The following is a 22,839-nucleotide window of genomic DNA, read 5'->3' as shown; positions in this document are numbered from 1 at the left end:
TGGGAGATAGGTTTTCAAATGAGTCTGGAAGTATCGGACACATTCGAGAATAATTTACTTTTCATAGAATAACGAAGTGTTAGTACCTTTCTGCAAAACTGTAATTCTCCTTATCTTTTTCGGATGGCTTGAAGTTGATTTGGCACTTAGACTATTCTTTCCTCAGTGTCTTCTACCTCTTCTGACAATAAGAAAGTACAAATCACACTGTCTGTGCTGTTCTTCAAGTGTAGAGTCAATAGGACATATTTCATGGCAGATGGATTACTGTCTTTCATTGTGTTACATTTGTCCATGACCACAGCAGCAATGTTTCAGGTAATGGTCCCTTATGTTATAAATAAGATGATTATTTGTGACCTTATTATAATGGTTTAGGACAAGCATAACAAGTTTTGAAGTTTACTTTTAAACAAATAACTTTTTGAGACATGAAAGATGGGGCAGAGATAGCACTCACTAAAAGTCTTGTCTAGCATGTACTAGACCCTGATTTTGATTTCCAGAACTGCAGAAAAAATATTTTAAGTAAATTTTTTGAACACCAGATATGAGGGCATATGCATGCAATGCCAGCATTTGGAGAGGTGGTCAGGAGGATTTCAAATGGGAGGTTAGACTGGGCTATAGAGTAACTTCCAGGGCAGCTTCTGTTGCCTTGAGGAGCATTGCTGAAGGACACAGGGAGGACACAGGAGTTTATTGTTCTTGGCAAAGGTACTTGTAAGCTAGGTAAGAATTAGGTTTTTCTCTGCAACTGTCCTTAAGATCTAGCCTTTTATTTCTAGATGTGGATATCAAAGGAAAAGGATCATAATTCTTAGTATACATGCAGTATCTTCAAGTAAGTTGATCACTGAATCCAGCTTTCCAAATCTCTTTTCTATTCACATGGGATCTGAACACATTGGCCAACAGGCCTGTTATTCTAGCACTCAGGAAGGGAAGGATAAGGACCAGCTGGTCAAGGCCATGCAGGGCTACTCAGTGATTTTTGAGACTACTCTCGGCTATGAGAAACCTTGTGCCAGTCAAAATAAAATGGACACTTTCCACCTACCATGAATTATGTTATTGAAATTTTTTACCCTGTTATCTACTTAAATAGGTAATATTTCACCTGTGTAGAATTCTACTGATGTCTTTTAGGAATGTGGCTCTAAATGATCATTTAGCATAGCAATGTATGAGCTTTACATATACATTATGTATTTGGGAGATTTTGCATCACTATTATATATATATATATATATATATATATATATATGTTCATATATTTATGTGAATATAGAGTATATGTGAATGAATTTAAAATGTGAAATTCAAAGATAATTTGGTTGTAGCCCCCTAAAACTGTCATCAGCATATAATCCTATCCATCCTGACTTTGTCATGGTAGTTAAAACCTTTGGCTTCACTGTAGCATGAGAAAGTACAATAGCTTGAGGCAAAGACATTGCCATCTATCATTAATTTCTGTGAAATAAGATTATTTGGGTAACAAGGTTTTGTCTCTAAAACCCTGTGCTATGCTTTGTTAAGAGAAATCTGTGCTTTGACCTTCTGAAATGCTGCTGTTTTAAACTTGGCTTTATTTTCTTTTTTCTGAGGTTGTCACTTTTGCCATCTGGTAGATGTTTCTTCTGGGAGAGAGGAAGCTGTGTGCATAAACCCTTTCAAGAAAGCATTGTGGTGTGCTTTGCTTGAAGTCAAAGGCAGTGCATGCTCTGCAATCTAGCTTGTCATTCTTCATGTTGGAATGGACAGTCAGAGCATTTAAAAAAGACTGTGTTGTGTATGTGTATTTGCAGAGGACCTGAGTGGCAGAGTGTGGCAAGTCATATCTATGCCTGAGTGAGAACTATGAACTTTCATAAAGTACAACGACCAATGTTTTGTCAGCTCTACCTGTCCTTGTTACGGTGTCTAAGGGACACACCAGAGAAGCCAAGAAAAACTTGGAGACTCCACCTTTTGTCCCCTATTCCTAAAAATACAAATTTATTTCTATTGCAAAATAGAAGAAAGTAAACACCCATTTTCCTACTTCTGTTGCCCAAAGAATAAGTAGAGAAGCGGTTATTCTTAGGAGCTGTGTGCCTTTCTCTTGTATTTTAATTCCTGTTATTTATTTTAGGAACACTCTGGAGATGGTGCTGAGAATCAAATGTTTTATATTGTGTTTTAAATCCTTAGTCAAATATGAGCTCTTTAGAGAAAATGATTTAGGTAGAACTTCACTCCAGGATATGAAGGGAGACTCTAAGAACCTCATGAAGTAGATTTCAAGCCTCATTTTCTTTAACGTGTGATTGGATTTGGGGTGTGATTAGGAAATTAGAGAAAACTGTGTAGGTGAATTACTTCCTCGGGCTTCCATTGGGCAGCCTATTATTCTATTGCACCTCTCCATACAGCAGGAGGCCAAAAGAATGTTTTTATTTTTCAAAGGGTGAACTGCTTAATCTTTTGGAACTTATAGAAGGAAGAATAAACAGAAAGGAACAAGTATTTAAATATACTTGTTTAAGGACTGGCCAATGTAAAGGCCCTGAAATGTTTAACACAGTAATACCAATAAAAATAATACAGCTGAATTCATTTTTAAAGGAAACAAATATTTTTGTACACTCTGTGTCAACCATGGTTAGACGTGCCTGTACCTGTAATTAGCATAGTTCTTCTTCATGCTTCTGATTATTATAATACAATACAATAAATGTAATATATAGGAATAAGTTCAATGTAAGCCAAGGGCACACAGAAACCTTGTCTAAACCCAGCTGATGAGTCCTATGAGATTTGCAGTGCTTGCGCTGAGCTTAGGTTAAATGAACAAAGAGGATAGAGATGGGAATGCCTTAACTGTGTTTGAGAACTGTAAATAGAGGAGGGGAAGAGAATGGATGGAAATGAGAAAGAGCTCATATTCAAGCTGAAGGACCCAAGTAGAGAACCAGTCTCCTATTTATCTCCTTTGTATTCTCATTAAATGCATTCATTCATCTTGAATGTTATAACCTTGTTGTTACCTATAATGCACCCATCGCACTTAGAATTTTCTATCAAAATCATCTTCTGGTATTATAGATCAGAGATCTGTGATCTGACACTATTCCTAACCTCATATTCCTGAAAGATGGTCTGAAAGGTAAATCTAATACACACATCCCCCACACAAAAAGTGATGGTGGAAATTGCCTAAGAGACATCAGTATGCCTACTGCATTCCTGGATACTAGCAGAAGACCTTGCCTTTGTTGGTAAAACTGGATTGATGTGAGATCAAGTGAGTTTTTCTAGAACAAAGGACAATTCATTGGGTCCCTGGGAGGTAGAATTCAAATAAAAGGGTATGAAACTACAAGAAGGAAGCTTAAGGCTAAGAGACTATATGTATATAAAGGAAGGGATGGGTATAAGTTTGGAAAGGAGGCTGAGGGAGTATTCCTCTATGTGGAATGGGCTCCCAAAGTCCATTCCTATGCTAGGGATAAATACTGATCCACTACAAGAGGATCCTGAGGCCTCCTAACTGATACCCATGTTCATGGGGTCTGGATCAGTCCTATGCTGGTTTCCCAGCTATCAGTCTGGGGACCATGAGCTCCCCCTTGTTCAGGTCAGCTGTTTCTGTGGACTTCACTATCCTGGTCTTGACCCCTTTGCTCATCACTCCTCCCTCTCTGAAACTGGCCTAGGCCCTATCCCAAAGGATATGGCAGAGTCTGAAGATCCCCCATGGAAAGCCTCATCCTCCCTGGGGAGTAGAAAGGGTATGGGATAGGTAGGGTGTTAGTGGGGGGCGGGGGAGGATGGAAGGGAATGGGAACTGGGATTGACATGTAAAACAATCTTGTTTCTAATTTAAATAAAAAATAGAAAAAAACAAATGAGAGAGTTAGAAAATTAGAAGGAAGACATCAAGAATAAGTTAAAGTTGGAAGGAAAACATGTAGAATGAAAGAATAAGGAAGAATAAAAGTAAAAGGAGATGGAAAACATCAAGAGAGAGAAGGGAAATTTCTGGATAGAGATAAGAAGAGAGAATACAGAATCAGAATACAAAAGAAGAACAAAGAAAAGGTGGGAAGGAAAAAAAGATTAGAAAAGAGGAAAGACAGACAGGGAGTGAGCAATTCTAGTGCAGAACAGGTTTATGTGGGTGACAGATCTCCAGAGAGAAGGCTGGAGTTCAAGAGCCCAGAGAGAGCCAGGCGTGGTAGCACACACCTTTGATCCCTGCACTCATGAGGCAGAAGCAGGCAGATACCTGTGAGTTTAAGGGTAGCCTGGTCTACAGAGTGAGTTCCAGGACAGCTAGTACTGTTACCCAGACAAATCCTGTCTCAAAAAGCCAAAAAAAAAAAAAAGAAAAGAAAGAAAAAGCATCCAGAGCATTTGCCATCTGTTTACAATCTGGGGGAGTTAAAGGCCAAACTTTAAAGGGAGGAAGGATGATTGAGATTGAATGGTTTCATTTTGAACCCATTGCTGGCCATTGGTAGGGTAACCAGGAAGTGATGAGTTAAAGGTTGGCAGATAGTTGTCAGACAGGGTAAGGAGGGATTGCTTTACTTTGCAGAAACAGTCATCGTTCAACCAAAATAGAAGAGCTTTACAAAATGGTGTGACCCTGGCCAACAAAGTGAGTATAGAGTTCCAGTAATGGTCTTTACAAAGAATGTAAAATTATGGGCTGGTGAGATCTCTCAGTAGGTAAGGATGCTAGTGGCACAAGACTTACATCCTGAGTTTGAGTCCCAGAAGCCACATAAAGATGGAAGGAGAAAACAAACTCCACAAAGTTTGTCTCGGGTCTTCATTTTTACCCCCAGATTCATCTTACACACACACACACACACACACACACACACACACAATAATAATAATAATAATAATAATAATAATAATAATAATAATAATAATAATTCTAGACCAAAGCATTAGCTTGTCAGTCTCTGATAAGAACTACTCTGTACTCCCAAGATGCCTGTCCTTGACCTGTGACCTCTCATGAGGGCACACTGTGTCCTCAAAGCAGACACAGAATGGAAAGAGAGGGCCACTCCCTGAAAGCAGCCCTTTGGTTCATGTAGCAAGTCACTTATGATGGTGACATCCTCAGGACCAGGCAACCCTGAATATGCCAGGCTATCTTTTGGACCACCAACCAACTCCCAAATCATGACATGAAGACTTGTTATTAGTTATGAGTGCTAGGCCTTTAGCTTATGCTGTCCCATTAGCTCTTATAACTTAAATTAACCCATTTCCCATTTCTCTTCTTCTACATTTTGACTCAGAGGTTTTTTTTTTTTCCTTTAGTTCATTCTCTCTATGTCCTATTCTGTGTCTTTCTGGCTGGGGCTGCCTGGCTAGCTGGCCCTGGGCATTTCCTTCTCTTTCTCTCTTGTTCTCTCTCTCTCTCTCTCTCTCTCTCTCTCTCTCTCTCTCTCTCTCTCTTCTCTCTTCTTGAATCCAAATTCCTCCTCCTACTTAGCCTCTCTACCTTCTCTCCCTAGCTATCCTTCTACTGCCTAGCTGTTGGTCATTCATCTTATTAGACCAATCAGGTGCCTTAGCCATACAAAGCAACACCTCTTTACTCCATTAAACAAATGCAGCATAAACAAATGTAGCACACCTTTACATAGATAAAGTAATATTCCACAAAATAAACAAATGTAACACACTTTTACATAGTTAAAGTAGTATTCCACAAGACATGAAAGATCTCTCCAACCAGCATTGTTACATTAGAGATTAAATATATAATATGTAAATTTTGAGGGATGCTTTCTGAGACCAGCTGAGATTAGATACTTATCTGCCTACCCCAAAACTTGTATTTTACAAGTAGAAGTTTACAAGTAGAAAGTTTACAACTTTCTACATTATTTGAGTGTTTCACTGATATAGTCATCCAGCCTTTAAAATTTATTTTTAGTGTTTATTATAAGCCTGCCTCTGTTCTGTAAACAGAACTGTCAGCGGTAGACATGATATGAAAATCCCTGTCTATCGGAACTTACACTCTAGTGATGTAGACAGACAACAAATTAATAATCAATTAAGAAGACAAGCCTAAATGATAATTAATAACAAGAAGAAATTGGCAGCGTGGTAAAATAGGGAGTGGTGAAGGGTAGCAGGAAGGATTGCTTATAACCTTAGTAGTAACATGATAGCTGAGGGCAGAATACAGATACGAACAATCTAGAAGTAGATACAGGAGTAAACAGGAGATTCCAAAGAAAAGATAACCCTGAAATATCAGAGGACAACAAAGTGGAAACTGTGGCTGAAGCCCAGTGAGGAGAGAGATACAAGTGAAATTCAAGGGGGAACAGGTGTTTATGACTTAAAATTCTCCCAACCCTGAAAGAAGTTAAGAATTTACTTATAACTCAACTCTTGACATTTCAAGAAAGGCTACTATTTTGAAAGGGAACAGAGATAGGTTTGGTCTATGTTTTTGTTTCTGATAGGGAAACAGTGTTCATTTGTTCCCAGAAGACACTATGTTTACAGTGTATAGGTTTTATGGGTAGTATTATGCAATTAGGGATTGCCTGGATACCAGTGGACTGATTATGAGGCCTCTGACAGTCGTGGACGAAGAAGGTTTACAATTCTGTGCCAAAGGAGTACTGCTCCAAAAATGGCTTGGAAACTTACAAATGATGCCTTTTAGCAAAGGAAATTAGCTCTGCAAGTAAATTTGGCTATAACACAGTCTTGGGGTTTTGGAACTTGTGCCACTGCCAATGGTCCTTGCATTTTTCAAATAATACAAAGCTGGAGATACGTAACAGCTGTAGGAAGCCCTTGATGAATGAATCACATGATCCAAAGAATATTAAACCATAATAGGAATGGGAGGACATGTTTGATAGGTTGCAATTGGTCATCTGTGAATGCTTCTAAAATCTTAGCAGATTTTCAGAAAAACAAATCATATGGGAAACCCTTGGGCCTCTGGGGTTGGTACTTTCTACCATGTCATGAGATACTAATACTGTTAATTTAGTAAGAATTAAACTGCAATGGATCCACCTGCTGTCTCCCATTAAGCATTCTGCTGCCTCAGCTACTTCGATTCTGTTACAACCTACGAGAAATTGATGAGAATTAAGGTACTGATAAGAATTAAGGTACTGAAAAATTGATAAGAATTAAGAACTGATACTGTTGACTAACAAGATGACAACTAGATAAAAGTAGGCTTGAGTGTAGTTATTGCAACATATAAATACTAATATTCTAAAAAATATGTAGCATGAAGCAATAAAACAATTCCAAATGATATTCTACTGTACTTGTAGATCAGTGCCTTGCACAGCCATCATCAGAGAAGCTTCCTTCTGCAGCAGATGTGGACAGATACAGAGACCCACAGCCAGACATTATGGAGAGACTGAGAGACATTGGAACACTCAGTCTTAAACATGATGTCTCCATCAAATCCTTCCCCAGAGGCTCAGGGAACTCCTCAGAAGATGTAAGGAAACAGTGTAAGAGTCAGAGGAGATAGACGACAGCAAGTAAACAATACCTTCTAAGTCAACATGATCCACACACATATGAAGTCACAGAGAGTAAGGTAGCATGCACATGTTTAATGTGTTCAAATGTTTAAAAAGAATTCCCACCCTTTTACTCCTCTATTCCCTTACATTTTTTTTGTAATTTTTTTATTAGTTCAAATTAGGAACAAATTTGCTTCACGTGTCAATCCCTTCTCTAGCTTCCTCCCCTCCCCCCAACCCTCCCCCAACTACCCACCTGCCCCCCACCCCATCCACCCTGGACTCCCCAGACTGGGTAGGGCCATCGACAGGGGCTCCCCAAAGTCCACCACTTTTCGTATGTTGAACCATCTTTGCATCCCTGGGAGGAAGCCTACTTGATCATGGTGGATGATATTTCTAATGTGTTCTTGGATTCGATTTGCCAATATTTTGTTGAGTATTTTTGCATCGATGTTCATGAGGGATATTGGTCTGTAGTTCTCTTTTTTAGTAGTATCTTTGTGTGGCTTGGGAATCAAAGTGATTGTAGCCTTGTAAAAAGAGTTTGGCAATGTCCATTCTGCTTCTATTGTGTGGAACAATTTGAGGAGTACTTGTATTAGCTTTTGTTTGAATTTCTGGTAGAATTCTGCAGTGAAGCCATCTGGCCCTGGGCTTTTTTTGGTTGGGAGGTGTTTGATGACTGCTTCTATTTCATTAGGGGTTATAGGTTGATTTAAAGACTTATCTGTTCTTGGCTTAATTTTGGTTAAGCTATATCTATCAAGAAAATTGTACATTTCCTTTAGATTTTTGAATTTTGTAGAGTACAGATTTTCAAAGTATGACCTGATGATTCTCTGGATTTCCTCAGTGTCTGATTTTGTTAATTAGTGTGCTCTCTCTCTGCCTTTTGGTTAGTTTGGCTAGAGGCTTGTCTATCTTGTTGATCTTCTCAAAGAACCAACTCTTTGTTTCATTGATTCTTCGTAATGTTTTCCTAGTTTCTACTTTATTGATTTCAGCCCTCAGTTTGATTATTTCCTCCTTGGTGGTTTGCTTCTTTTTGCTCTAAAGCTTTCAGTTGTTCTGTCAATTCTCTAGTGTGACTATTCTCCACTTTCTTCATGTGGGCACTTAGTGCTATGAAGTTTCCTCTTAGCACTGCTTTCAGAGTGTCCCATAAGTTTGGGTGTGTTTTGTCTACATTCTCATTAAATTCTAGGAAGTCTTTAGTTTCTTTTTTATTTCTTCCTCAACCCAGGAATGGTGCAATTGGGTGTTATTCAATTTCCACCAGTTTATAGGTTTTCTGCAATTTGTGGTTCAATTCTAACTTTAAAGCATGGTGATATGATTAGATACAGGGGGTTATTTCAATTCTTTTGTATCTGTGGAGGTTTGCTTCGTTGCCAACTATGTGGTCAATTTTAGAGAAGGTCCCATGTGTCGCTGAGAAGAAGGTATATTCTTTTGTGTTTGGATGGAATGTTTTATAGATATCTGTTAAACCCAGTTGGGTCATAACTTCTGTTAGATCCTTTGTTTCTTTGGTAAGCTTCTGCATGATAGTACTGTCTAGTCGTGAAAGCGGGGTGTTGAAATCTCCTACTATAAGTGTGTGTGGTTTTATGTGTGGTTTGACCTTTAGTAATGTTTCTTTTACAAATGTGGGTGCCTTTGTATTTGGGGCATAGATGTTCAGGATTGAGACTTCATCTTGATGGACTTTTCCTGTGATGAGTATGAAATGCCCTTCTTCATCTCTTTTGATTGATTTTAGTTTTAAGTGTAATTTGTTAGATATTAGGATTGCTACACCAGCTTGTTTTTTTGGGCCCATTTGATTGGAAAATCTTTTCACAACCCTTTACTCTGAGGTAACGCCTTTCTTTGAAGTTGAGGTGTGTTTCTTTTATACAGCAGAAGGATGGATTCTGTCTTCATATCCATTCTGTTAGCCTGTATCTTGTTTACTTTGGATTTATTTTGGTGTCATTGTGTGTGGATTTCACCCTCCTGTTTCTTTTCGTGTTTGGTAAAATTGGATTATCTATTGCCTATGTTTTTGTGAGTGTAATTACCTTTGTTGGGTTGTAGTTTTCCTTCCAGAACTTTCTGAAGTGCTGGATTTGTGGATATGTATTGTTTAAGTCTGGATTTGTCATGGAATATCTTGTTTTCTCCATCTATAGTGATTGTAAGTTTTGCTGGGTACAGTAGTCTGGGTTGGCATCCGTGGTCCCTTAGTGTTTGTAGGGTATCTATCCAGGACCTTCTGGCTTTTAAAGTTTCCATTGAGAATTTGGGTGTTATTCTGATAGATCTGCCTTTATATGTTACTTGGCCTTTTTCCTTTGCTGCTCTTTATATTTTCTCTTTATTCTGTAGGTTTGGTGTTTTGATTATTATGTGTCAGGGGGACTTCTTTTTGTGGTCTAGTCTGTTTGGTGTTCTGTAAGCTTCTTTTACTTTCATAGTCATATCCTTCTGTAGGTCGGGGAAGTTTTCTTCTATGCTTTTGTTGAATATGTTTTCTGTACCTTTGAGCTGTATTTCTTCACCTTCTTCTATAACTATTATTCTTAGGTTCGGCCTTTTCAAGGTGTCCCATATTTCCTGGATATTTTGTGTTAGGGATTTGTTGGACTTGAGATTTTCTTTGGTCGATGACTGTATATCCTCTAGAGAGTCTTCAACAACTGAGATTCTCTCTTCCATCTCTTGAATTCTATTGGTTATACTCACATCTTTAGTTCCTGATCATTTATCCTGACTTCCTATTTCCAGTATCACCCCATTCTGTGTTTTCTTTATTGTTTCTATTTCAGTTTTCATGCCTTGAACTGTTTCGAGTGCTTCCTTCACTTTTTTGTTTGTTTTTTTCTTGGCTGTCTTTAGATTCTTTAAGAGTTTTGTTTATTTCTTGGTTTGTTAATTTTTTGGTTTGTTAATTTGTTAATTTTTTGGTTTGTCTTTTCCTTCACTTCATGTAATTTTTTTGATTGTTTTTTTCTTCTATTTCTTTAAGGGATTTTCTTGTTTCCTCTTTAAAGGTCTCTATCATCTTCCTAAGATAATTTTTGAGGTCCATCTCTTCTTCATCCTCTGTGAAAGATTAGTTATTTTGATTGAAGCAAATTTGGAAGATAAAGTGTTTGAATGAGAAAAGATGCCTGTCCTCGCACTCGCTCTGGAGACCAGGCTGGCCTCTAACTCACAGAGATCTGCCTGCCTCTGCCTCCCGAGTGCTGGGATTAAAGGCGTGGGCCACCAACGCCCGACTCTCTACTGCCATTTTAAGCAGAGTTCCCTCAAAGGAATCGAAATCTTCTGTTATGAGAGTGTGGATCTACAGTGTTGACCAGAAATACTAGGATAAGAGAATGGCATGTTGGGGTGGTTAGCACTAATTTTCAACTTGGCATAACCTAGTCACCTAGAAATGTGTCTCTGAGTGTAGCACAGAAAGACTAAAGAAGAAAGATTCCTGCACTGTAGATGGCATCCTTCCCTGGCCAGAGGATCCTTGCAATGTGATTGGGCAGAGCACTTGAATGCATGCAGACCTTCATTGCTCTCTACTTCCTGACACCAGTGTGACCAGCTCCTGGAGACCTACATCACTGACTTTCCCCAAAGTAATGGGCTATAACTTGGAAGTGTGTAGAACAAACACTTTCTGCCCTAAGTTGCTTTTGTTCAAGTATTTTTTCTACCACAACAGGAATGAAGAAACTAAGACAAGAGTAGTTAATATAAGAAAAAAACTTAAAGAGATTAATTATTTTAGAACTATCCTCACAGTTTAGTAAAGAATAAAATGTTAGCTGGGTGATGGTGGCACATGCCTTTAATCCCAGCACTCAAGAGGGAAAGGCAGGTGGATCTATGTGAGTTCAAGGCCAGCCTTGGTCTACAGAGCTACACAGATAAACCCTGTCCCCCCCAAAAAAAAAACAAAATAAAAATTATATGTAATTAATTTCAACAGTTAGGGAATTGCAAAAATTGCTACTGAGGAAACAAGAAAGACCATACACAATGATGTTTGAAGAGAAAATGAAAAAAGTGTACTTTGGGAACACAATGAATCTCTATTTATACAATGTGGTGAATAAGAAATGAGGAAATTAGTTGGGATAGAGGAGGGGGAAGTAAGTAAGATAGTCTGAGACAGGAATTATTCCAGTAGTAGATGGATTCTGAGGAAGCCAAGGACACATTTGAATATTGTGCCTTACCCACACTGTTCTCCATCCAAGGACCCAGGTAGACCTCATGTTTTTGAGGAAAGGTATTGGATACTTTATGTCCTTGTATTTTCAGAGTCTGACACAATATTGAATCTATAGCAGTTACTCAGATAAATGTGGGACTACTGAGATGATTCAGCCATTAGCCTTTTTACAGTAAAATTAAGTAACCTCCTCCACCTGACCTTTCCTTCTTAGCTCAGTCATACAAATGCATTTGACTTTTTCCCAGTTTAGTTTAACTCAGTAAACATTTACTGAGCATTTGCTGTCTCAAATTGGATTGAAATCAAGAAATGCCACTGGAAAGACAGTTGACCTGTCTTCTAAATGCTAAGAGTTTAGAGAAGGAGAAGATGCTTGTCTTAGTCGGGGTTTCTAGTGCTGCAGTGAAAACACCATGACCAAAAAGCAAGTTGAAGAGGAAAGGGTTTACTCAGCTTACACTTGCACATTACTGTTCATGACAAAAGGAAGGTTGGACAGGAACTCAAGGCAGGCTGGAACCTGGCAGTAAGAGCTGATTTAGAAGCCATGGAGGAGAGCTGCTTACTGGCCTGCTTTCTTATAGAACACCAGCCCAGGAATGGAGAACACATCACAGATAACAGATGAGGTGGAGTTTGTTATTGGAAGATATATGGAGTACTGAAGAGAGAAGCATTCTAGGCATAAAAGCAGTTCTGTGCAGTTAAGTTCATGCAAGAATTTATTCAGTTCTTTCCATATCCATGTACTGCATGAGTCTGGCACAGATTATTGTACTATGAATGGATGTTGGCAATAGGATGTGGCAGGTAACAGAATAAGCAAGTACAATACAATGTGCTGTATGCAAAAATGAGTTGTAAAGCAGTTACAAAACTATGTAGAGCAAATGAAGGAAAAAAAGAGAAACTATACAGAGTGAGGCACTTTATGTGCTAGCAAAGGGATATGTGGCACTCCACAGAGAAAACATAAATGAATCAAGGCAATACTGAACAGTTTACAAAAGGCTGCCCCTACAACTCTGTCTCTGGCTTGCACATGTTTTCTTTCATGCTCACAATGTTGAGCTGTGTGGCAACCATGAGTGTGTGCTTCATAGACTGCCAACTACAGGAGCATAATTCACAAGATCCCAGCTGCTGTACTCATGAAATTTATTCTGAAGTTTGCCCCAAGGCCATGCTTCCCAAGAGCTGCTCAGAACTGCCGAGGACTGAGTGCTGCAGGGCTATGGAGGTAGAGTGCAAGCTGGGAGACAGGATTCATCTCATGTATTCCACAGTAGCAATCCAAGAGGTTATCAACTAACCTTCTTCCTAGTCTCTTTCACTTGGCAGGAGAGGGCATCCCAATACTTGGTCATATCATGGTTCTCCCAGCATCTTCTTGCTATTTCCCCACTTTCTTTCACAGCCATTTCCCTTAATAAAATCCCTCATTTAATCCTGTCTTGACACATGCTTCTCAGAGGACTTAAAATAATATATTCTCTCTCTCTCTCTCTCTCTCTCTCTCTCTCTCTCTCTCTCTCTCGTGTGTGTGTGTGTGTGTGTGTGTGTGTGTGTGTGAGTGTGTGATGGGATTCTAGCATCTCATACTTGATATTTCATTTAAGACAGAGTAATCCCTGGGTACCTCAAAAGAAGAAATATATTCACCCAACAGTATGTGATGTTTCAGAGTTGCTTTTATATAAAAGTGCTGAGGAATGGCTCTTACATTTGGGTGAAAGGAATATGGGCACACCCTCCATTTGAATATACCCAATGCAAAGACTATTTATCATTTAGCTTCCTTCTTGTTCTTTTGTTCTTATGTCTCCTAGGCCCATCCCTCCTCCCATGTCCTTTCTCATTTTTTAACCTTCATGGATATTTAAGCTTGACAGTCATCCTTGGAGCACACACGCCAGGGAGAGGGAGGGGCTAAGGTGCTCATGAGACAATGGAGTGGAATAAGGACTGAAAGCAGGAAAAGTAGTGAGAGCTGATGAAGTCTGAAAGTGGGGAGATTATGGAAGTTGAAAGACACTGGCTGTTTCTAAGGAATCGTTCCAACGAACAAGACCCGTGTGTTTAATAACATGTATAGACTGATGGACAAGCAGGAGTCAAGGATAACTACCGTGATATGGCCCATTTTTCTCTTAATTCTGTACACACGCTGTTCTAAACAGAATTATTTTTAAATAATGTTCCAGGAACTGCATCAGATGCATTATTGAAAATAGATGACTTAATGGGAAGATAAGAGAAGCTCCAGTTGTTACCAACCTACACTGAGAAATGATCAAGAAACTAAGATACTTTGTCAAAATTCATGAGAAATATGTTTCTAAAGGCATTACAGGCTGTAAATGTTCCCAGAACTTCTTTTAGATATTTTTTCAATAACCCTCTTTATTTTACTCTCCTCAAGGAAGTCATGGCATAGTGCCTAAAATATGGAAACCACTCAATAATTATTGTCAAGTAATTATTATTCTTTCTCAAGGTATCAGTATTTTTCCTTCATCTCTGTTGGTACCAACAGTTCTCTCAAACTCAATTAACATGCTAAAAAACTTGATGTACTTCTTCCAAATTTGCTTCCCCATCTTGCATGTGCCATAGTGAGCCCTGTGCTAGTCTCTACATCATCTGCTTCCATCTGACTGGCAGCCTTGTAACATGGCTTTCCTTATCTCTATTTGACAGAAAACTAGACTCACATTTGAGAATGGCAGACTGAATATCCAATTTCAGGTCCAAATGCTCCAACTCCATTCTTATTTACTAACCAATACTACTTCATCAGAATTTTAAAGATTTTTATGATGTCAATACACATGGTTTAAAGCCTTTCCAAATACAAAAATAAGAATACTTTTTACTATGTTAATTATCCCTCACTATCAAATTAATCTTGAACTTTGAAGAAGCTGGATGATGTGATGAAAACAGTTCTGAGAACCTCAAAGATCTGTCTTTGCATCTCAAATCCACTGAATAGTTGCTGTGTATCTGTAGATGAATGAATAAAGTCTTTTGTTTGGGTTCTTAGTATATGAAAAGATGATAGTACTACTTCTCAGGATGGGTAATCATAAGAAGCCTATGTCACTGTTTAGTGTGGAGCAAAATTATTTGTTCCCTTTAGAATATTTGGTTTCTTAACTTAGGACTTTATAGCTTTTAAAACTTCCCTTCTAAGTCAAGCATGTTGATGTATTCCTATAGTTCCAGCTACTTGAGAGTCTGAGGCAAGACAACAGCACGATTAAAGCTATGATGCATAACCTGATAACACTTCTCTTACAATAAAAAGGGCCAGCAGTGTGGCTCAGTGATAGAATATTTGCCTAGCATGCACAAGGAAGGTCCTGGATTCAGTCTCTAATTCCTACGACAAGACACTGTAGATGAGAGCAGGAGATTTGAACTTGGGCTTGTGCAGAAACTGTTCTGAACCACTGAGTGAATTCCCTAGCTCATCACAGAAACTCTGTTAAAAAAAAAATACCACCACACCAACAATATGGATGGATGGATGGATGGATGGATGGATAGATAGATAGATAGATAGATAGATAGATAGATAGATAGATAGATAGATAGTGTGTTTGAGAAATAAAAGAGGGCTGCTTCTTTGAACCATATCTCTGTTATATGGATGTTTGATTTCAGATGGTGTGTGTGTGTGTGTGTGTGTGTGTGTGTGTGTGTGTGTGTGTGTGTGCTGCTGTTTTTTTTTTCTTTAGAAAAATAATGCCATAGCAAAGCATTGCACATACGTATAACTATTTCTCTGGGATAAATTCATAGAAAAGGATTACAGAAAATAGTATTTTAAATAAGAATTTAATTTCTAAATTACAAAAAATTCTATGTCTGTAGAACATTATATAAAAGCATGAGATTTTGTTGTGCCTTATCTTTCTTTTTGGCAATGTTTTTTGAGGAATAAATCTTTTAATGAAGAGCAGTCTTCCTAGGGAAGTGGTGTGTGTAATACTGTCAACTATCAGTTGTTGCTTGTTGTGGTGAGAGAAGATGCTGCTGACACATGCAGCAGGAAGCACCATTTAGCTAGACAATGGCTTGTGCTTTTGCAGAGTAGTCAGCAAATGTGGGAAATTGGTAACCAGAAGAAAGAAGAGTGCCAGTCACGCACATCAATCATGGAATCTACCCAACCAAAAGTACACAAGAGCCCACCTAGAACCCTGAACAGGTAGTGCCCTCACCAGTGTGACATCTCTAGTTTCTATTGATGGTGTTGGACTTCAACATTCAATTTATTAGCCACAATTTTCAGGATCTAAGAGTGTCATCTAGAGGTCAGCCCATTCCCATGGAGAGATGCCACTTTGAAGAGGAAAAAGCTGAGACCTGCTCTTGCAGCCAGAAGCTCTGGGACAGTTGTCCGGGCATTGAAATGACTCAGCCATGGAGAGTAGCAGGCAGCTTTTCCTTATGGTGCAATCCACTGTGTGTTGCAGGTTGATGAAAACAGCTGGGAGAAACAGGAAGGGAAGGGGGAAAGCACTTCAAATCAGTTTCTTCCTAAATCCAGACAAAATTCTCATAAAACACACAGTGACTAACCAGACCCATGTGGACGACTGATTTTAGTGGGACTACAAAAGCTTTTGAGAATACTGGAGATCAGAAACACAAAGCAAGTTAAAGTCTGTTTATACCTACATCTTTCCATTGTGGATTTCCCATCCATTCATTCTTTTCCTTGACATGGGTTTGGGGTCAGGGAATGGTTAAATGTTCTTTTGTCATTGTCAGAGCAGTTACTTTCAAGATTTGTTGAATCACAGAATGTTTTAAAAACATAGTACTGATCAACTTTTCCTTCTAAAATTTCTTAAAACATTTCCTTTTCTCTATTGCAAGAGTAGTTTTCCTGGGCTAGGAAACAAGGAGGACCCTAAGAGAGACATACATGGTCCCCCAGAGAAGGGGAAAGGGACAAGATTTCCTAAGCTAATGGGGAAACTGGAGGGAGGGGAGAGGGAGTTAGCAGAAAGAGAGGGGAGAAGAGGAGGGGAGAGGAGGACTTGAGGGAACAGGAAGATCTAGTCAGGGGAAGAATAGAGGAGAGCAAGAAAAGAGATGCTATCATAGAAGGAGCCATTATAGATTTAAAGATAATTCTGGCACTAGGGAAATGTCTGGAGATCTACAGGTTGACCCCAACTAACAATCTAAGCAATAGTTGAGAGGCTACCTTAAAGGCCCTTCTCCAATAATGAGATTGATGACTACCTTACATGCCATCCTAGTGCCTTCATCCAGTAGCTGATGGAAGCAGACGCAGACACCCACAGCTAAACACTGAGCTGAACGCTCGGATCCAGTTGCAGAGGGGGAGGAGTGATGAGCAAAGGGGTCAAGACCAGGTTGGAGAAACTCACAGAAACAGCTGACCTGAACAAGAGGTTGCTCATGGACCCCACACTGATAGCTGGGAAACCAGCATAGGACTCTTCCAGACCCCCTGAAGGAGGAGGTCAGTTTGGAGGTCTGGGCAATCTATGGGGCCACAGTAGTGGATCAGTATTTTACCCCTAGTACACAAATGAACTTTGGGAGCCCTCTCCACATAGAGGTATACTCTCTCAGCCTAGACACACTGGGGAGGGTCTAGGGCTTGCTCCAAATGATATGACAGACTTTGAAGATCCCCCATTGAAGGCCTCGCCATCCCTGGGAAGCAGAAAGGAGTGGTGGGATCCATGGGGAACAGGGGAAGAGGGGAGAGAGAGGGAACCCTGATTGATATGTAAAAGAAGCTTGTTTCTAAATTAATTATAAAAGAGTAGTTTTAGGGCTGGAGAGATGGCTCAGAGGTTAAGAGCACTGACTGTTCTTCCAGAGGTCCTGAGTTCAAATCCCAGCAACCACATGGTGGCTCACAACCATCTGTAATGAGATCTGGTGCCCTCTTCTGGTGTGCAGATATATATGGAAGCAGCATGTTGTATACATAAGAAATAAATAAAATCTATAAGAAAAAAAAAGAGTAGTTTTCCTGTATCTAGTCAGTATCCCTAAGGGAGCCTAAAGTCATCTATCTTCATTCTTGATAGACTTTTGAGTTCTCATACTTTTTGAGTAACCAGATATTTTCTGAGTAAAAGGTCCCCCATACCTTCAAAACCAGAATTTCTTACATCATTATTCCTTCTGGTGTTAAGTCACAATTTGACTATTCATACCCTACCTCTTTCATGTAAGAGCACTTGCTGCTAAGTATGCACTGTTGCTCATCTAGGAAGGAGACCTTGGATTTCCAGCACATGTGGACATAGACACACTCACCTGTAGCCCCAGCAATAGTCATGGGAAAGGGCAAAAGGATGGCAAGGGCTTGTTGGCCAGTCAGCCAGCCTAGGTCAAAAATGACAAACTTCAGGTTCAGTAAGACTCTGTCTCAGGGGAAGGGAGGATAGCCATAGAGGAAGGCATGCAACATTCTCCTCTGGTCTCTTCATGTGCACACACATGTGTGTGGACCCACTCCCATGTGTGCACACACAGCACACTCACAAAAGTATGGCTAAACATTACCTTGGCATTTATTATAACATAACTATCAATTTATAGCTGACTTTATCTTGGCATTGAGGTTTTATGACTAATTGAGTGCCCTAATTAATTTCTCAGGATTAAGTGTTATACTCTTACTCTTTGTCTGTTTTTACCCCAGAGTGAAACTTAATCAAGCAGTCACAAATTGACTAAGCTATATTTGTTGTACTAGCATGAACAAAATTAAATATCCAGCAAGAGCCCTGTTAAAGAGGCAGTGGCATAATGAAAGAGATATCTTAATAGAGAGAGGCACTGTGGGGTTAGGGAGAAGCCTGGTGCTAGGGAAATTCCCAAGAATCCACAAGGGTGACCCCAGCTAAGACTCTTAGCAATAGTGGAGAGGATGCCAAAACTGGCCTTTTCCTGTAATCAGATTTGTGAATACCCCAACTGTCATCACAGAGCCTTCATCCAGTAATTGATGGCACCAGATATAGAGATCCACAACCAAGAACCAGACTGAGCTCTGGGAATCCAGTCAAAGAGAGGGAGACAGGAATATATGAACAGGGGAATCTAAGATCATGAAGGGGAAATCTACAGAAATAACTGAACTAAGCTCATGGAAAATCATGAACTCTAGACCTACAGCTGTGGAGAATACATGGAACTGAACTAGGCCATCCTTATATGGGAGACAGTTGTGAAGCTTGGGTTATCTGTCGGGCCTTTGGCAATAGGGCCAGGATCTATTCCTGGGACATGAGCTAGCTTGTGGGAGCCCATTCCCTATGGTGGGATGCCATGCTCAGCCTTAATACAGTGTGGAGGGGCTTGGTCCTATTCCAACTTAATGTACCAGACTTTGTTGACTCCTTATGGGAACTCTTACCTGTGAACAAGTTGTGAGGGAGCTGCAGGGGAGGCCAAGGGGAGGGGTGAAAAGGAGAACTGAGTTTGGAATGTAAAACAAAACTTAAAAAAAGAAGTGGTGGCATACGATTTCAATGAGATATTACTTTTCCACTTAAAATCTTTAATTTTAAAAGTGCCTAGATGTACAGAAAGGATTTAATATAATATGAAGTGGAGAAAACATCAGAAAACAATTGTGGAAACAGAATGTAGCCATGGCAATATCTATTAAAGAGAATATGTAAATAAGAAATGTTTGGAGATCATAAGTGAATTTTGAGGGAACTTTCATTATGCCTTATTTTGGAAGATACATGAATATTGGATGACAATTACTGTAATCTAAAGAAATATGAAAAGTTTATTAGACTGTGAACTACTCAAACTTTCCTGCAGAAGAAGTAACACACAGCTAGTCTATTGGCACTGCAAATAAACCTTGTTCCTCCCTGGAAGCATCTTCTATGGCTCTAGATGGGGGCCCTGCCTTCTGACCTTCTGACATCCAGGTGTATTGTTATATAGGAGCCATTTATTTGACAAATAACCCATAGAGCAGTAAAAATAAGAGCAGCAAGACAAAGCTACACAAATTCCACCATTCCAACACATCTTGGTTTTTACATCACTTCTTTCCATTGGCCATGTGAACATATATTTTCATAGCTGGTATTCTAAGAATTATTTGTGTTTCCCGTGTGCTTAACTTTCAAGTTTTCTTTCTTATGAATTCATAATGGCTGTCTTAATCAAAGCTTCATAAAAGAAGCTTTGATCAGTAAAAATTACCACCACCCCTTGAGTTATTGCAAAGCAAAGACATGAGAGTTCTGACCTTGCTTTGTCTGCTGACAGAGAGCTTTATGGCTGTGTACTTAAGACTGCTTTGCCCAAATTTCCACTTGAGTAGTAACATGATAACACAGAAGGCAAGGGGAACTGGGTTTTAGATGACAACACATCATTTAATATCCACTTATTGTTCCTACAGGGAAATTCAGGCCTGGGATTCAGTATTGCTGGAGGGACAGATAATCCCCACATTGGAGATGACCCTGGCATATTTATTACGAAGATTATTCCGGGAGGTGCTGCAGCAGAGGATGGCAGACTCAGGTAAAAATTGAAAGCATAAAAATGGCTTGGGGAGTTAATCCACTGCATCAGTGAGTCACATTTCTACCTTTGGAGAATGATAATTCTATACAACGTCTGGACTTAGAAGGTTATCAAAGCTTTCTGTAGAGACTCTGCAAATCTCTCCGTACTTGCTGAATTTCAAGTCATATTTCATTTGTGCATGTTGATGGCTAGCAAATGTGACATTGGATCAGACACTGTGGGGAGGGGTTATAGACACATCTTTGATTCTCATGGGGCCCTCTGTCTACTTGGAAAGAGTGATAATATGAATTAATGAGTGAGCAATATAGTATCCAGATTCAACACTAGGAAACCATGTACTGTTACAGACAAGCATACAGAAGCATTCATGGGGTATTATACAGATGTTTAGAGAGAGTAAGAAACTGCCCCACTGGAAGATTCTAGATCTTAAAATGTGATTGGATAATGCATTAAGTAAGTACATAAATCTAAGCTGGAACATCAAGAAAGAGCAAATTATCTGGGAGAATAGAACAAAAGCAGCTTGCTTTGGAAGAAGACTATGTGCTGAGTTCAAGGGGTTTAATAGAGCCAAGATAGCACCCAGGGAAGATCAGTAGTTGCTACAGCCAGGCCCTGCTCTGTTATAACCTTATAATGTGGAAATAAGAATCACCCACATATGGCCATTAACAAATAATATAAAAGGCAACCAGGAATAAGAACAACCTCTAAAAGGCACAAAACAAATAAGGGTTCAGAAACTTATGCAAGTCATCCTATAGTTTATTTACTACATAATATATACTGAAGTATAATATATAATATGACCCTTTCATATTAAAGATCCTCATAGACTAAGAAGATTCAATTATATCAATAAAATTTTCAATTACTTTTAAATGAAATCTCACAATATAGGACAGGCTACCCTCACACTTGTGGTGCTATTGCCTCAAACTGTAAAATACTGGGGTTATAACCACATGTCACTCTACCTAGTTATATCTTTATATCATCTATCATGTAGATACAAGTGGCTTAATAAATGCTTGCTGAATGGATGCCTTTGATATTAATAAATGAGTGGAGAAGAAGAAAGAGGGGAAATTGACCTGGAGGATAGGAAGGGCATTAAAGGGGGTCACTTATGAGTCTTGTTAAAGACTATAAGAAAGATTCTTCAAGAAGGGTTGCTAGGGAACAGATTTTATACCCTAGAAAAATGGGATGCATACCGCAATGCAACAATAACAACTGGGACCTAATGAAAATGAGACAGCGAGAGATAGAATATTGAAAAATATCGCTGTAAGACAAATTCTGGCTAAGAAGCAAGGCCCTGGCTGCAGAAAGGCCACAGTAATAAGATATTAAAGGGCAGAATGTACTATCCAGGGAGAAGAAGTCCTGTCAAATTGATTTAGGACAATTCTTTCTGAAACTGGACCGAGTGGGCCAAAGCTAGATCTTGTGGTCAAAGCTTCCAAGGATATAGCTAAGAAGAGCCTTCTTTGGGTTTGGTAAAGAAGTCAATCTGCCACATAGTTGAGGCAGATCTTATAGATAAAGACGGCATTGGACAGCATGGCACCACATTGAGAAATGTGCCCTGAGTAGCAGGAATACTAACATCACACCCTGGCTCAGTCTACTTTCATTACACATGAATAATCAGTTCTGCTATTTTCCCTTTGAAATAGGCAAAGACACTTGTTCCCTATTAGACTGTTCTGATACCATGGTTACACTAATGTCTAAACAGCTGCAGCTTTGCAGCTTGGTGAGGAGAGCTGTATTTTGTTTTCAAGTTTATTTGCATGTGTTTCATCCAGAAGAGTTCCATAGGAAACACATGCTTTATGACAATTGAATTTCCAAGTTGAACTGGGTGATTTTCAGGCATGAAATATCCATGTTGAACTGTGAGATGTTTGAAACACATGTAAGTGTGATTCCATAAATCAAGAGGAGATTGTGTTTGCTAAGGTTGGATCATAAGCTCCATTTTGTATGTCTAGACATAAGCTGTGTATTCTGACTTATTTCTATAATCCTAGCATTTGAGATGCTGGTGCAGGAGGATTGCCATGAGTTTGAGGTCATGCTTGGCTACAAAGTGGTTTCCAGGTCAACCAGGGCTACAACATGAGACTCTACCCCAATGAGGGTAGAACAGGCAAAAAATAAACCAAAATGGTTTTGGGAATACTTTAGAAATTCATGGGCCTTGATCAGCATCCTCAACTGTTTACTGTCTGAAACAGAAGGACCATTCACTTACTAGTAAGTTCTGCCTCTGGGTTTGAGATATAACAATCCCTATGTTACCTGCTTGCTCTGCAGTTAGGAATAGATAATAACATTTCTGAGAGAACTGCCTCTTGTTGCCCGAAGTCATGCACGGAAATCTCACATCTACATAAATGGTAAGTTTTACTCCTTGAAAACTGAATTCCATAATTAAGTTGCATATAATCCTGAAAGGCAACATTTGTAGAACCTCCATTTTGCATGAGGCATTCTTAT

General features: G+C 39.2%; 1 protein-coding gene across 4 annotated transcripts in view; it reads left to right on the top strand.

The window, feature by feature from the left end:
- LOC107977363 (disks large homolog 2) overlaps positions 1 to 22,839 on the top strand; it is a 1,172,797-nt gene that overhangs the window by 599,713 nt on the left and 550,245 nt on the right. For all 4 annotated transcript variants that reach the window (XM_035442394.1, XM_035442396.1, XM_035442395.1 and 1 more), the window contains one exon: positions 20,195 to 20,319. In XM_035442394.1, the coding sequence (XP_035298285.1) occupies positions 20,195 to 20,319 (125 nt within the window). The remainder of the gene's footprint in view (positions 1 to 20,194; positions 20,320 to 22,839) is intronic.

Source organism: Cricetulus griseus, chromosome 3 (assembly GCF_003668045.3).
Source record: "Cricetulus griseus strain 17A/GY chromosome 3, alternate assembly CriGri-PICRH-1.0, whole genome shotgun sequence".
NCBI classification, from domain to species: domain Eukaryota; kingdom Metazoa; phylum Chordata; class Mammalia; order Rodentia; family Cricetidae; genus Cricetulus; species Cricetulus griseus.
Note: the sequence above shows the minus strand (reverse complement) of the source record. Positions and strands in the feature narration are given on the sequence as shown.